The sequence below is a fragment of the Corvus kubaryi genome, unplaced genomic scaffold (assembly GCF_017639235.1).
Source record: "Corvus kubaryi isolate FWS band 111438036 unplaced genomic scaffold, C.kubaryi_AGA036_p1.0 37394, whole genome shotgun sequence".
In the NCBI taxonomy this organism is placed as follows: Eukaryota; Metazoa; Chordata; class Aves; order Passeriformes; family Corvidae; genus Corvus; species Corvus kubaryi.
In genome coordinates, this window is record NW_024581133.1 from 11787505 (window position 1) to 11804032 (window position 16528).

Sequence of the window (16528 nt, forward strand, 5' to 3'; positions counted from 1 at the left end):
GGGATGGGATGGGATGGGATGGGATGGGATGGGATGGGATGGGATGGGATGGGATGGGAAGAGACACCAACCCTACTCTGCCTCCTCCACAGCCCTACCAGAGGTTGTAGCCTGGTTGTAAGTGGGTGTCCACCTCACCATGAGCTATTCCAGCTTTTATCCCTGTGTCAGATCCCACAAGAGTCTCAGTTTGCACCACTGCCTCCGGAAAAGTCCTACCCAGGAGCTGGAATATCCCAGCACCAGCCTGGAGCTTCTCCCACTCATCTGCTGAAATTATGGACTTTTTGGGGCCCCAGCAACTTTTAATTTGTATGGCACTGATATCCATCCCCTCTGGATGTTCCTTTATAAGGAGCAGCAGCCAGGAGCCCGTTATCCGTGACTCTTCCAAAACCAGCTGCAAATATTCCCTGCAGCCACTGCTGCCCAGCGCTTTCTGTTCCCCACCACATGGGGGATTTTCCCTGCTCCCCTCACTTCGTTTGGAATAATCTCCAAAAAATGCATTTTTCTTATTTTGTGGGCAACGAGCCCCACAATTTTCCCTTGGCATGGCTCGGAGAAAAACAAAGGAGATGGGATCTGCGGGCGGGGATGAAGTCATGGCGGGGTGAGGGAATGCTCAGCAGTATCAGCACATTCCCAAACCTCACTGGGAATAGGGAGGAGTTGCTCCAAGATCGAGTGAGCGTGGGGGGTGAAATTTTCAGGAGCAGATGGGACACTCTAGGATCATCCAGGGAAAGCCATGGAGAGGTGGCATCGCCCGGCTCAGTGCTGAGCTGTGGCCACATTCCCATGATCAGCCCCTACTTCCAGGAGTTATTTCTCAGCTGCAAAAACTCATTCCTGACAGGAACTTGGCCATGTGCGGGGAGCATTTTTAAACGACTGGAGGAGAAAAATAGAGGGAAATAATTTCCTCTGGGTTTGACCTTCGCTCAGGCTCTTAAAACTCAAACGTTTTTGTATTTCCAAAATAAAGAGCTGGAAGTGCTTAGAAACGGAGCCCATAAACAGCTCTGATTTATGAGGGATGGAGCCAGATTTGGGCTCTGCTTTAGGCTGCAGCTTTCTCATCGGGCTGGGATTAGCAGCTCCTCTGGAAAGGCCTGGATCTCCCCCGGGAGCCTCACCTTGGGGATCAGGCTGGCGAACTGGAGGTTCCTGGAGAAGGAGATGTTGAGGACGGTGCTGTAGGCGTTCTCGCCGCGGTTTTCCAGCGTCGCTTCCACGGCCACCCTTCTCCTGCTGCTCTCGATGACGAAGACGGAGGCGTCGAAGGAGAGGCTGAAGGCTGAGCAGTCCCCCCTCCGCAGCGCCCTCCGGCAGAATTCCCTGCAAGAAGGGGCATTCCCGGGATTTTACGTCCCTGGGTAGTGCATGGAAATCCCTGCTCTCCCTCTGTCCTGCCGTGCTGAAAGAGGAATTACGAATTCCTCCCGTTGTCTATAATTTTGGGATTTTTGGCCAACGGTGTGAAGCTTTCTCAAACATTATTGGGAATGCTTGGGATAGCTGGGATGTAGGGAAAAAACAGATCCCATGCCATTAGCAAAGGTGGCTCCAAGCCCCGTCCAACCTGGCCTGGGACACTTCCAGGGATCCAGGGGCAGCCACAGCTGCTCCGGGAATTCTATCCCAGCCCCTCACACCCTCTCAGGGAACAATTCCTTCCCAATATCCCATCCATCCCTCTTTCAGCTTAAAGCCATTCCCTGTGTCCTGTCCCTCCATGCCTTGTCCCCAGTCCCTCTCCAGCTCTCCTGGAGCCCCTTTAGGCCCTGGAAGGGGCTCTGAGCTCTCCCTGGAGCCTTCTCTTCTCCAGGTGAACATTCCCAGCTCTCCCAGCCTGGCTCCAGGGGGGCTCCACCCTCAGAGCAGCTCTGGGGCCTCCTCTGGATTCAGGGACAACCTTTAATAGCTCCTTAACCACGGAGCTGCAGTGTGAAATTATTTCCATGAGTCAAGGCCGTAATTGCCAGGTGGGTAATGCCAGCCTTGCAGTTATTCCCTGTTATTTCCTGATTTGTATCCCTGGATCTCATCACCATGGCACCAAATATTAGTTAGTTTGTGGATTCCCTGAAAAACCACAGATTCATTCCAGACATGGAGAGGAAGAGGCTCAGAATGCCAAGGAGCACCTCATGGAGGGCTTGGATGAACCTTGTGGTGATGCTGGATGAACGACCGGTGATGACAGAATTTATGGAGCATGGATTGGGGCTGGATTTTGGAGCCTCCCCCAGCTGGTGACACTCTTGGAGGATCCTCTGGGTCACCCACTCACATGGCACTGGGAATGTCACTCCTGGCATCCAGCACCAGATCGGGGACACAGTGCTCATCCTCATTGCAGCCGTTCCAGAAAGGGACCTGAGGGGACAGCGAGAGCAGCTCGGTGACGATTCCCCCGGAGATAAATCTGCCCTGGTGCTCTGGGAGGTGGCACCTGGGAGGTGGCACCTGGGAGACGGCACCTGGGAGGTGGCACTTTGGGAGATGGCACTGTGGGAGATGGCACCTGCAAGGTGACACTTTGGGAGATGGCACCTGGGAGGTGGCACTGTGGGAGATGGCACCTGGGAGGTGACACTTTGGGAGGTGGCACTGTGGGAGGTGGCACTGTGGGAGATGGCACCTGCAAGGTGACACTTTGGGAGGTGGCACTTGGGAGGTGACACTTTGGGAGGTGGCGCCTGGGAGGTGGCACTGTGGGAGATGACACTTTGGAAGGTGACACTTTGGGAGGTGGCAGCTGCTACCTACAGAGACCCTGAGCGAGGTGGGCCACCCATCATCCATCATCGGGCCGTGCTCGGGATGCTCCAGCTCGTAGTCGATGGAGAACGTCACCGGCTTTACGTAGTCGGCTGTGTCCTGTGGCACATGGAAAACGTCGGAGAGGAGCCCAGGGCTGCTGCCTGGGGTGGGCAGCACCTCGGGGTGTCCCCCAAAGGTCACAGATCTGTCCTGCAGCCCCACCCTGTGCTGGCATGTAAGGACAAAACAGATCCCGTGCTCCAAGATTGCTCCGAGCCCCGTCCAGCCTGGCTTTGGACACTTCCAGGGATCCACAGCTTCTCTGGGAATTCCTGTGCCAGGGCCTCAGCACACTCTCGGCCAGGAATTCCTTCCCAATATCCCATCCATCCCTCCCCTCCGGAAGCCCCTAGGAGCTCTTCCTTTGCTTCGCAGAGGGATGCTCTGAAGGGAGATGTTTTTTAGGCTAAATCACGAGCTCCAGCTCCAGCTCCAGCTCCAACCTCAAATTTCCCAAAAGTTCATGGCAGTTCAGGCTGGGGCTTGGGGCTGGGCCAGTCTGGCAGCTCGGGCCTGCCTGGCCTGCTCAAGGCTCTCCTCATTCCCTGGGAATGTTTGGGTTTGGCCAGCTTTGTTCATCAGCTGTTCCCTGCGAGCAAGGGATTCACCAGCACTGCACCCAGGGGTGGGGCCCTGCTGGCTTAGAGGGGCACAGGGGGACACCACCAGGGACTGGCATGGGGACACTCGATTCCCCATGGAAAAAATGGCCATTCCTGGTTTTGGAGCAGGAAAAGCCACCTGAGCCCAGGATCGGGAGCGCACGCCCTGCCCAAGGACACGGCCCGTGGAACGGAGCACGTGGAAGCTGGGCCTGCGATGATGTCACTGCTTGGGGACCCAGCAGCCGCCCGTGCTGGCAGCTCCGTCCCTGACCACACCAAAGCAGCGGGAAGGAATCCAGCGGGAAGGAATCCAGCGGGATGAGGCTCATTCCCACCCCAGGAAGCCACCAAGGGATGCATCTCGGGGCTGGCTGAGGAGGACATGGCAGCCTTGTCCTGCTCCACACTCACCAGGACGTGGAAGGGGAGGGTGTGGCAGAGCTCCCGCCCGGCCGGCAGCTCCAGCGCCCTCTGTGCCGTCCTGTCCCCGCTGTCGTCCAGGTGTGCCCGGGGCGAGTAGCGGCGCTCGTCGATGGTCGTGTTGTACCTGAGCCCTGCGAGGACAGGCCCAGCTCAGGCCTTGGGGCCGCACAGCCCAGTCCCAGGGCAAAGAGTGGCCCCAGTGCCCGTTCCCTGCTGAGGGGAATCCAGGGAAATCAGGTTATAGCCTGCTGCTGACAGCCCGTTCTGGGAAGAGCTTCCCCTCTCCAAACGAGGAGCTTAAGAGAGGAGTTATTTCAAGACCCTGTGGAAAATCTGTGCAGAGATGGAATTTTTTGCCTCTCATACGTTCACGTGCTGCTCTGGAGGTGTTGGAGCACACCTGGATGATTTATGGAGATCCTTTGCTTCCTGCACTTCTGTTGGAAAGAAACTGGAGATTCCCAGCCCAGCACCAAGCAGGGATTTCAGAGAACCACAGAATCCCAGAGTGGTTTGTTTTGGACACACCTTAAATCCCATCTCATTCCAGCCCCTGCCATGGGCAGGGACACCTTCCCCTATCCCAGCCTGCTCCAAGCCCTGTCCAGCCTGGCCCGAGACATTCCAGGGATCCAGGGGCAGCCACAGTTGCTCTGGGAATTCCAGCCCAGCCCCTCCCCACCCTCCCAGCCAGGAATTCCTTCCCAGTATCCCATCCATCCCTGCCCTCTGGCAGTGGGAAGCCATTCCCTGTGTCCTGTCCCTCCATGCCTTGTCCCCAGTCCCTCTCCAGCTCTCCTGGAGCCCCTTTAGGCCCTGGAAGGGGCTCTGAGCTCTCCTTGGAGCCTTCTCTTTTCCTGCCTGGACACCCTCAGCTCTCCCAGCCTGGCTCCAGAGCCGAGGGGCTCATCCAGGGGGTGACTCTTCCAAGTGGAAAGAAAGGTAAAATCAAATAAATAAGGAAATCCCACTCAGTTTTTATCCCACAGGGACAGCAGGAGGGAGAAAAACACTGGATTTGACAGCACAAAACAAAACTCTTGTGCTGGGGGATGGGAATTTTCCCTTTGGCTTTGGATCCCAATTTTCCTTTGCCAGCGTTTCCTGCCGGACCGCAGGAGCTGAGCCACTATTGCTTCCCTTCGCTCCGCTGAGTCCCAGGAATCTGCCGGGTGGACTCGGGGTCACGGCACCATCCAAGGGTTTAATAGGAGAACCGGCCAGCTCCACAGATTCCCTGCGATATTAGGGCAACATGCACATCTGGCCAGCAGATGTGTCCCGCTGCTGCGGTGGGAGGGATGGATGAGCCCTGCGGAACGCGGGCCAGCCACGTTCCCTCCTGTCCCGCTGGGGTGACATTCCCATCACGTGGAGCACAGGAAGGGAAATCCTGGGAGAGCTCAGCCCAGGGAATAGGTGAGGGATGAGGTAGGATTTATCCCGGGGGTGTTTCTTTCGGCACAACAGTCACCAGAACCCAGAGACTCGGCCGGGATAGGGACAAACGTGGGTGACACCAGAGGGATGTGGCAGAGAGACACGTGCGCTCCACCAAGCTCCGGGATGGTTTCCATCCCAAAAGCTCGGTGTTCCCACGGGGCTGGAGACCTGAGCAAGGCAGGAATTGGGATTTTGTCCTTACCCACGGTGGCAGTCTGGAAGTGGGCGGAGAGGAAGAGGGCGGTGAAGCAGACGAAGGCCCTCATGCAGGTGGCCTCCTTCCCGTTGCGCTTGCAGTCCTTGGTGAAGATGTTGATCTTGGAGGGCTCGAAGCAGAGGCTGGCGTTGATCTGCACCACACTGCGGGACCTGCGGGGTGGGGAGAGGGCATGGGATGGGATCCAGCATGGGATGGGACATCCTGGAGTCTCCCACAGCTCCAGGTTTGCCCTTTTCCCTCCTTTTCCCTCCTTTTGCCTCCTTTTCCCTCCTTTTCCCAGGAGGCTGAGGAAGACCAAAGGCCCTCTCCAAGCAGAGCCCAGGGTGACCCATCTCAGCTGGCACAGCCACCCTCCGTTCCAACAGCTTCAAGGGACTCTCCAAACGTTAATTAATATTGGAAAATATTGCTCTAATTAAATCAGACCAGAGGGATCCCGGGCAAATCCCCACAAATCAGTTTGGAACTTCTGGAGAACTATGGATGAAACTCAGCGGAAAACCAGCTCTGGCATCTTTTTAGGGCCCGAGGGCATTGAGATCCCACAGCCCCGCTGGACAAGGGGTGGTTATTCAGGAAAGATTGTTGGGAGATCAGTATTTCTGGAAAGACGGATTGGACTGCTGGGAGACCAGTTTTCCCTGGAAAAACGTCGGCATGATTTGGGCAGAGGAAATCAGGAAAGGGCACAAAGGATCCCTGGCTCACCACAGCACCACGGCGTTCCCCAGGGAGCCCACGGCCAAGTCCACGAGTCCATCCTCGTTCAGATCCAGCTGCCCGTGGATGCTGCATCCAAAATACATCAGGCCCGGAGCGAGGTCAGCGGCCGCGATCCGCTGGAAAGGAATGGGAACAATCCAGGCTGGATTCCAGCAGAAGCATCCGTGCCTGCCAAGGGTTTGCCAGGCTGACTCCACCTCACCGCTGAAAATTCCCCATTCCAAGTGGTTGTACTAAACATGATCTTCCAGGGAATGAGAGCAGTTTCCCTTTCGAGACACCATCCAAGATTTCTATTGGATTTACCCTGCGTATTTAATACTTATCAAAAGTGTAATAAATAAACAATTTATTTATTTATTTATAATTAATTAATTAATCTGTAGCGATCCCTTGCAATGCTAAACATTGCCTCAAATTCCAAGCCTTTTTCCTGCTATTCCATGGAATAATTTAAGTTGGAAAAGCCATCCAAGGTTGTTGAGTCCAACCATCCCCCAGCGCTGCCAAGGCCACCACAAATGTCCCCAAGTGCCACATCCACACATCTTAAATCCCAGCAGGGATGGGGACTCCACCACTGCTGTTCCAGTGCTTGAATTCCAATGTTTTGTCTTGGATGTCTCAAAAGAGGGAATATCTGGCCGTAATAATTAACAATTCCATCCTGGGTGTGGATTTGTCCTGCTCCATCCCTCCTTAAAATGGGGACAAATTACATTTATTCCCACGAAGGCTGAGGAAAACTGAACACAGGGCAGCCCCACCTGCTTGTACTTCTTCAGGATGGTCTCCTGGAATCCAAGGAAAATGTAAATGGCTCCTTGGTGCTCGTCCTCCAGAGGGGCCCCGACCACCAGGTCATTGTAGGAGTCCTGGTTGAGGTCGGGAACGGCGGCGATGCAGGAGCCGAAACGGGAATTCTGGTAACTCTGGAGATCTGTGAGGGCTCCGCTGGGAACGAAGAGGTTCTGCCAGGGGAAAGGGAAAAGAAAGAAAAACAATTCCCAAAGCATCAGCAGCAAGACTGGAAAGAGGAGAAACCCTCATGCAAACGTGCAGTGATGTGGGAGGGGTTCTCCAAGGAAGGGGGTGGGAGCGCTCCCAGGGATGTGGGATTTTGGAGCCCCCAGCCAGCCCCACATCTGCTTTGCACCCTATGGAAGAAATTCCATGACTAATAAACAATCCTGCTTTAGGTGCAGGATTCCACGCTCCAGGCAGGCCCTACATCCTTGGATGTAGAGCACGACCTTCCCACGTGCCCCAGGATCCCGATGGATTTGGCTCAGGAGCTGCATTTTGAGCCAGATTTGGGGGTGGCCCAGCAGGAAAGCTGGGACAGGACAGGGGACAGGGGTGGCACATGCCCCATTCCCATGGTGGAGGGAGGGCACTTGCTGTCCCCAGAGCCCCGTGAGTGGCCAGCCCTCCCAGGGAACAATTCCTTCCCAATATCCCATCCATCCCTGCCCTCTGGCAGTGGGAAGCCATCCCCTGTGTCCTGTCCCTCCATCCCTTGTCCCCAGTCCCTCTCCAGCTCTCCTGGAGCCCCTTTAGGCCCTGGAAGGGGCTCTGAGCTCTCCCTGGAGGGAGCGAGTTTGGAGGAGGCCACGCGCCTGGAGATGGTTTCTCCAGAGGGACATCCGTGCTCCCACGCGGCAAAGATCCCATTGCGCACCTCCCCGGGAGCTGGGCGTGCCAGACCCCACAAGGGGACGCAGCTGCCACAGCAGCGCCCGAACGTCCCCGCCGTGTCCCCGGGCGCCACTCACCCCCTGCAGGGCGTACACGTAGACCTTGCCCCGCTCCCTGCCCTCGCTGAAGAACATGGGCGCTCCCACCAGCAGGACGTCGGTGACGCCGTCGCCGTTCACATCCAGGGAGTTGATCTCGCTGCCGTAGTAGGAGCCGATCTGCAGGAGACCGGACGGGATGGGAATGATGCCACCATTCCCTGGGATCCATAGGGATATTCCAAGCCCTCTCCCTGCTACAGCCACGCTGTGGATGCAGCGACCACCAGGACATCCACGGCCGCGCGACGCTGCCGAGCCATTCCAACTTTGGAAAATTGAGGGAGAGGGTTGATTTTTCCGTTGGGGGGAAATCAGCGCAGCATTCCCGGCTGGAATTACCTGCTCTCCCTTGAGGGCCTGGTGGATGGTGAGGTTCCTGTTGCTGTGCATGTTGAACAGGATGACTTTGCCGGTGTGGTTGAACCGCGGCGCTCCCGCCACGTAAATGCGCTCGTGCTTGGTGGAGATGACGGAGGAGACGGTGTAACCTGGAAAGGGATGGACACGGAGTGAGAATTCCCTGCCTGCTCCCAGGATCTGCTTTCCATTAGCCCCTGGCTGCTGACACAGCTCTGGCCACTTCCCAGAGAGGGAAGCTAAAAATCCCAGATTTTTCCAAAGGTAGAGTCACCCAGATGGACCCCGGTGCCTCCGAGCCGCTGCTCTGGTGCTGCCACAGCTGGAGCTGTGCCGGGAGTTTTGGCACTGCTGGATTTGCACTTCCTGTGCAAATCCTTCTTTAATCGAAGGTGAATCCGATTCCTGCAATTCCCAGGCTTCCGAGCGTTTTATTTCATTCCTCACATCAAGTCGGACAAACACTCGTGACGTGCTGAGTGCTGGGAAGTTGCAGCTCCCGCTGCTCCGCTCCTCCGGGAACACTGGGCAGGAAAAGCTTTGCTGGTGCTTGATGTCAACATTCCCAGTCCAATAGGAGCCATGAATCCATCAAAACCATTCCCCCTTCTGGAAATAATGCTGCCTAAGCGTAAGAGCAATCCCTCTTTCCTACTGGGATCACTCCCTGGGCTGCGGCACTTCCATGGCTGCAGACGGGATTTTGTAGGAATATAAAGCTGGGGCTCCTAAATCCCAGTTTTCAACACCAGGTCCAGGATCCTGAACCTTCAGGCTCAGGTTTAAATTCCACTTAAATTCTTAGAAGTGGAACAGGGTGCCCAGAGAAGCTGTGGCTTCTTCATCCCTGGAATGTTCCAGGCCAGGTTGGATGGGGCTTGGAGAAACCTGGGATAGGGGAAGGTGGAATGGGATGAGCTTTAAGGTCCCTTCCAACCCAAACCATTCCAGGATTCTGGGATTCTGTGAAACTCAAAGTTTAGCCAACCATGAAACTGAATCTCATCCTCTGGAAGCACATCCAGTTAAATGTTGAGTTTCTCCAGGGATTTTCAGACCCCTTTCCCTGCTCACCAGACTTACCTGGGCTCCCTCTTTCCCTAAAAATGCCCCCCCTGGAGGGATCTTCCTAAACCAAGCGCCATCCCTGAGCCCCCCGGCTGCTGCTCAGCAGGATACACCAGCATTCCTCAATATTCCTGGATTTCTCACTCCAGGCAGTGGGAAAGAGAGCCCGGCTGAGCTCCCACACGGATTCCTGTGGGAGAGCCACAGCCATCCCTGCTCCGGGGACTCCCAGCCTGGGGGACACTCTGCTGTCACCCCAAGGATGAACCACGTATCCAGGGGCTCTCCACATTCCCCGGAAAGAGCCTGGACGTGCTGATCCCACAGAATCCCACCTCTCTCCCTGCCACATCTCCAAGGAGAGGCTCCATTTCACGATCCAGGCTGCTATTTTTATTTCAGAACTTCAGTGGCTGCACATGGAATGGATTAACCCAGCAGGTATTTCCTGCCTAGGCATGAAATTCCATCAGCGCTTTGAAACCATTCCAAGGAAAGCTGCAGATGACCCGCTGGCTCAGCCGCTCCTGAATTTAAATCCCGTTTGTGCTGCGCTCCGGGGTCGGAGCCGGGCTCTTCCCAGGTGAGGATGCTCCTGTGCTGCATCCCACAGGTCTCCCATGATCCCACTCCCACTGAGGAATATCCCGTGCTTCCTATTATTACGGATAAAATCCCAAACTCCCCCGTGGTCTCGTTCAGCTTTCCCACCTAAATACGCTCCGTGATTTTTCAGCTCCTCCGGGAATTCCTGCAGGTAAGATTCCCGCAAAGGAATGACCTTCCCGCTGCTGGTTTCCTTCAGGACGGCTCCATTCCAGTCGTAGGCTCCCACTGCTCCCAGCAGGATCCCGTCCTGTGGGAAAACAGGAGGGGTTTGATGGGATTTCTTCCCAAGTAGAGGTGATTCCATCCCTCCGATCCCATACAGACCAGGAAACCGTTCTTCCAAGCACACCTGGAATGCTGGAGGGTTTTAAAAATGCTGGAATGACACTTGCACCCTATTCTTGTCTTCTCAGTGTGCTTTTCCTCCCCAGGAAATTCCCAAATGCTTTTTCCATGGACATCCCAGCTCGTCCTTCCCAAGGGGCTGTGGCATCAGGAGGAGCTGCTGCAGATCCCAAGGAATGCTCGGGTCTCCCAACACCTCCCCTTCCCATGGGATAATCCAGCAGCATTTCCTTGTCCTCACATCAGTGATTTAACTCCATAACTAATAACGTATCCCAAATCCCGATCTCCCACCTGGAGCGGGGTGTGATAAATAGGACAAGGCAAGGAGCAATAAAATCCCACATTTCCTCTCTTACTTCCACAACGTGGGATGAAAATCCAGTCTGGGACATTTCCAGTCCAAAGGAGATCTCGTTCTTGTTGGTTCCTTAAAAAAAAAAAAAGAGGGAATTTGTGTTTAACGGAGTTTTGTTTTCCTGGAGGGGCTGAGCAGTGCCTTGGTGGGTTCCCATCCCATTCCAGCCCTTCCAAGGACAGAGACACCTTTCCCTATCCCAGGGTGCTCCAAGCCCCGCCAGCCTGGCCCTGGACACTTCCAGGGATCCAGGGACAGCCACAGCTTCTCCAGGAATTCCAGCCCAGCCCCTCCCCACCCTCTCAGGGAACAATTCCTTCCCAATATCCATCTAAATATCCCCTTTCCCAGTGGGAAGCCATTCCCTGTGTCCTGGCCCTCCATCCCTTGTCCCCAGTCCCTCTCCAGCTCTCCTGGAGCCCCTTTAGGCCCTGGAAGGGGCTCTGAGCTCTCCCTGGATCCTTCCCTTCTGCAGGTGAACATTCCCAGCTCTCCCAGCCTGGCTCCAGAGGGGCTCCAGCCCTCGGAGCAGCTGCGGGGCTTCCTCTGGAATTGCTCCAGCAGCTCCAGGTCCTGCTGATGATCCCATTTCTCCCTAAATCCCTCCTGTTCCACAACCTCATGCTGTTAACAGGTCTGGGAGCTGTGCTGGGGTGCAGCTCCTCCCCTTTCAGAGCTGCGGGATCACCAAAAACGGAGCTTCGGAAATTGCTCCTTCGTAATTCCAACTGTGGGAATCTCCTCATCCAGGGCAACTTCCACATGGAAGAGCCAGGCTGGATGGAGAAAACTGGGAAACTTGTGAGGAGTTTGCGAGCTGCTTTGAGCAAAAATGCCCCAAATCCAGGATGTTTAATTCCCAGTGCGAGCCCTCCATCTTCTGTTCCAATTGTTCATTCCAGGCTGCATTTTTCCTCTGAAATTCGGATAAATTTAGTTTGGGAGACGGACAAAGTTGTCACAAGAGCTGACATTTAAGACAGAAATATTTCCTGATATTTCACTTCAGCCAATAAAGCCAAAATTCCAACATTATTTCCATAATCTCCTGATGTCTGGCACCCCTGTGTGTGGGTTTTCCTGTTTGTAACCCTGGAATTTTGATGGATGAGGAAGACACTGGCACCCAAATTCCCCCCATACCAGATTTCCAAGGTTTTCTATAAAAAGAAAAATCAAAGCCACCAGAATTCCGGTGGCAGGAATGAGGTGTGTCCTTTGGAAAATGCATCTCTGCTCCCGATATCCAAGGGATGCAACCACTCCAAATAAAGACATTTCCTCAAACCTGAAGATCTTCCAAGTGGGATTTTAGGCTCAGGACAGAAGCCACGTCCAAGTCGGGCAAACAAAGGATCAGCAGCGCATTCCCAGCCTGGGATGTGCCGGGTAGGAGCATCCCTCACCTTCCAGGCTGAAAATCCTTTCTCCCAGAGCATCCACGATGTCCTTGAGCGCCGCCTCATCGGTGACGTTGAAGAAGTGTTTGTCGTCGGGGTCGCTGGCGATGAACTTGATCTCGTTCAGAAAGGCCTCAGGGTTGATTCCTCTCCTGTTGTAATAACCCAAGACCTGGTTGGGAATAAAACACAAGGCTCAGGGGTTTTCATGGAATTAGAATTCCCAGATGGCTTGGGTGGGAAAGGAGCTTAAAGCTCATCCCATTCCATGGGCAGGGACACCTTCCTCTCTCCCAGGCTGCTCCAAGCCCTGTCCAACCTGGCCTTGGACACTTCCAGGGATGAGGGGTCAACAACTTCTCTGGGCAGTTCTTCCATGATGGATAAAACCATCCCAAAGCCTTTTGGGGTGTCCATATGGGAGAAGCCTCATCCTTGGATCTGCCCCCGCTTTGTGGGAACAAACAGAGGAACTGCTGCGATTTCTCCAGGCTGGACATTCCTTGTGGAATTTGGGGTCCTGCCTGTTCCTGGTCCCAGCACCTGCTCCGGCAGCCAAATCCCGAGCTGAGCATCCCAAAAGCAGCACCAGGCACAAGGAGCTCTTGGAATGCTCCAGGAGCAGTGGGGATGGACAGCCACAAGGAGCTCTTGGAATGCTCCAGGAGCAGTGGGGATGGGCTGTCCTGGTGTTTTGGGATTCCTGGAGCACCAAGCTCTGCAGGACTTCTTCCACCGCCCAGAGGTCCCCTCACTCACCGCCACAGCGTATCTGGTGATGTTGTCCCTCTCGCTGTCCTCGATCACCTTCTCCAGGTCTGGGCTGTCGTGGGATTCTCCATCTGTGATGACAATCATTACTCTCTTTGCCCCTTTCCGGCCACCTTTCCGAAACGCTTCCGAGCTGCAAGTGAAGAGATGCCCTGGGCTGCTCCGTGGGGGCTCCGCTGCCCCACCGAGCCCGCCCTGAGGGGTCTTTGGGGCCGCTGCCCCTTGGGGAGGTGCAGGAACCCTCGGGAAATGCTTGCGGATGTGGATGTTCCCACTTTTTGCAGGAAAGAGGCCGTAATTCTGCAGAATTGGACAAGGGAATGGATCTGGAGTTGGCCAGCGAGTTTTGGCCGTGGCCTGTGGGCTCTTCCCCTGTGAGGGAAAACTTCTTCACCCAATCGTCCAAAATCCCACTATTTTGACAAAACATGGAGCCAAATTCCAGCATATTTATGGAAAAGGGACATTGAGCAGGGTCGGGGGACTCTGTGTGACACAAATCATCCAGGACCTTGCTTGGATCCAGCCAGGACCCATCTAAAACTTTCCCAAGCTGCCCACTAGGGCAGGGCTGGAATCGCCATTCCTGGAGGGATTTAAAAACCATATGGATGCAGCCCTTGGGGACACAGTCAGTGGTGGCCTTGGCGGTGCTGGAGTCGATCTTAGACCTCTTTTCCAACCTAAATGATTCCATGATCTGCAGCAGGAATATTGGTTGGGATGAAGGAGAAGTGCAGGAGCAGGGATTTGTCCTTGGAAAGGGAGGAGATGGAGCTGGATCTGTCCTGAGTTCCCGGGGACCCTCCAGGGATTTCCAGGAGAGCTCCAGTGCCTGGAGTGGAATTCGGGGACTGGGAGCTCATCCCTGAGGGCTTCCGGGAAAAGGACACAATTCCAGAGTCTGCTCCAGCCGCAACCGAGGACGGAGAACTTCGGGAAGCACCATTTGCAAAGCTTCCCACAAACGGAAGTTTTCCCAAACCTTGGTGGTTCCCCCATTTTTAAGCAGCCGGGAAAACAAACGGAGAGGGAAGGAAGGGCAAAAAACCAGGGATTTGAAGGTTTTCCTGGGAATAGGACCAGGAATGGGAGGGGTTTTACCGAGCAAACTCAATGCCGTAGGCAGTCCTGGTCTCGGTGCCCCCTCGCTGCTCGATGTGGCTGGCGGCCGCCACCACGTCCTGCACGGACCTGTAGTCGTTCAGATGGAACTCATGGACCACGTCCTCTCCGTACTGGACAACTCCCACCTGGGAACGACAGGAATGTCACCAAAAATGCCAATGAAACGAGGTCCTGTCCACAAGGAGCTTTGTCAACCACGGGAAGCACCAGCCACCAGGAAAATTCCATCTCTCATGGAATTTTCCTCCAGTTTTCCCTCCACCGCATCATTAATAATTCCCAATTTTACAGCTCTCCCCCCTGCCCTGCTCCCAAGTTTTGGGGTGATCCAGATGTGTCCCAGTTTGGACCCACAGCATCTCCAGGTGGGACCAAACTGAATTATTTGGGAAAACTGGGGATATTCCTGCCCAAATCCCTGTCCAAATTCCTGCCTAAATCCAGCCATGATCTCTCGGAGCGAGAGGATGGAGAGCTCCTCACAGCTGCCTGTCTTTCCATAGGGTTTCATCCTCCCTGTTCCCACTGGGATGTGGGATGTGCTCCCTCCATGGCTCACTTAGGGATATTAATGGCAGTGTTTTTTCCACTGAATGAGTTAAAAATCCCAATATTTGGACAAATTCCAGCAGATTGAGAGAAAAGGGATGTTGGGAATGGCCCCGGGATGACACAAACGGTTCAGCGCCTTACCTGGATCTGTCCGGGACCGATGTAAAACTTTTTCAGGATATTTATCAGGAAGTGCTGGACTTCAACCCATGGATAAATGCTGTTGGATCCATCCAGGACGATGATGATGTCCATGTAGGTCTGGCATCCTGTGGAAAATCCAGGGATTTAGTCAAAGTCCTCTTGCAAAGGGGCAGGTTTGTGGCTTCACTCCCAGCCAGCTACTTCCTCTTAGGATTTATCGGGAAAACAATGGGATTTCAATCATTTGGGGAAGAACTTTGGGCTCCAGCAAGGTGGGGAGAAGCCACAGGAATCCGCTCCGCTGAGAGAAGATGGGATCACTTCCTAGGAATAACACTCTGTGGCATCATTTGGGATTCAGCTTTGGAATCTGATCCCATCTAATACCATTCCACACTTCAAAGAGGAGCAGGATCCGGCTCTGTTCCTCCTGCAGAGCCGTTCCTGATCCCTGAGTCATTCCCAGCCCTGCCATGGAACGCAAGGCGGGCATTTCCTCCCTTCCCATGAAATCCTCAGCTCCGAGGCAGCCAAAAACCCCAGAGGGGACCCCAGGGCTCGGCTCTGCAGCCGGAGCAGGAGGGATTTCAGGAGCTGCCTTTTTCCAGTGCGGAAAATTGCTCAGGATCGTCTCAGTCTGCTGATGTTTTATAACATTCCTTGGAAAAGTCATGGATGATCGTGGATTTCAGGGATTTACCAGCTGCTCTTCCATCCTCTAGGTCTTTATGGATTAAAGAATCCATGGACTGGAGTCACTCCTGGATCACTGGGATCCTCTGTGTGCCTCCATCTCCATCCCATCCTGGGAATCAGGGAGAGCAGCTGACCCTGCATCCCACTAAACGAACACTTCCTAAAATTCCCTAAAATCCCAAATGTCCTTTGCAGGAAGGGCTGGAACATAACGAGGGAAGCGACACTGGGAATTTGGTGATGCCTTTCCTGCCTTGATCCTGAAAATCCCATTTTCCCAAGGCCCTCCTTATGCCCTGGGAATTTGGTGATGGGCCCTGCCTTTCCTGCCTCAATCCCCCCAAAATCCCATTTTTCCAAGCCCATCTCTCTGCCCTGGGAATTAACCAACACCAGAGGGGTGCTGGAGCTGGGGAATCACATGCCATGGGATGAGGAGCTTCCAGGAGCAGGACAGGCTTCTGGCAATCCTTTCCAGCTCCAGGAAATCCAGGAAACTTCATTTAAACCCTCCAGAATAAAATCCTGGCTCCAAATTCCCAAATTCCAAGGTATTTAACTTGCAGTAAGTGAGGGCTTTGTTTCGTGCAGCCAAGCTCGGAATTCTTTCCCTATTTCCCTCCTTAGCTCTGCTGATAAAATATTCGGGATGTTGGATTCCAGGCTCGGGAAGAAGAAGGTGTTTTTGTCTTCCCAAGGTGTCAATCACAAGGAAAATCATTCCCAGATGTGTGGAACCCTTTGGAATCGCTTCCTCTGAGCACTGACAGCGCTTTGTGTTCTCCCTGGGGTTGGGAACAGAGATTCCCTCTGATTCCAGAGGTGGGATGGGAGCTGGGATTGGAGCTGGGATCGGAGCTGGGATTGGAGCTGGGATTGGAGCTGGGATCAGAGCTGGGATTGGAGTCAGGATTGGAGCTGGGATTGGAGCTGGGATTGGAGCCGGGATTGGAGCCGGGATTGGAGCTGGGATTGGAGCTGGGATTGGAGCTGGAATCGGAGCCAGGATTGGAGCTGGGATTGGAGCAGGGGCTGGAGCAGGGACTGGAGCTGGGATT

The 16528-nt window shown here is 54.5% G+C and overlaps 1 protein-coding gene across 2 annotated transcripts in view; it reads right to left on the reverse strand.

Annotated features, from left to right (window-relative positions):
• ITGA11 (integrin subunit alpha 11) overlaps window positions 1–16528 on the reverse strand; it is a 41337-nt gene that overhangs the window by 7604 nt on the left and 17205 nt on the right. For both annotated transcript variants that reach the window (XM_042039345.1, XM_042039346.1), the window contains exons 6-20: window positions 14772–14899; window positions 14055–14203; window positions 12939–13083; window positions 12186–12351; window positions 10781–10851; window positions 10179–10323; window positions 8382–8530; window positions 8019–8159; window positions 7011–7214; window positions 6229–6359; window positions 5503–5669; window positions 3846–3988; window positions 2776–2886; window positions 2297–2382; window positions 1140–1341 (exon numbers count right to left, since the gene is read on the reverse strand). In XM_042039345.1, the coding sequence (XP_041895279.1) occupies window positions 1140–1341; window positions 2297–2382; window positions 2776–2886; window positions 3846–3988; window positions 5503–5669; window positions 6229–6359; window positions 7011–7214; window positions 8019–8159; window positions 8382–8530; window positions 10179–10323; window positions 10781–10851; window positions 12186–12351; window positions 12939–13083; window positions 14055–14203; window positions 14772–14899 (2138 nt within the window). The remainder of the gene's footprint in view (window positions 1–1139; window positions 1342–2296; window positions 2383–2775; window positions 2887–3845; window positions 3989–5502; window positions 5670–6228; window positions 6360–7010; window positions 7215–8018; window positions 8160–8381; window positions 8531–10178; window positions 10324–10780; window positions 10852–12185; window positions 12352–12938; window positions 13084–14054; window positions 14204–14771; window positions 14900–16528) is intronic.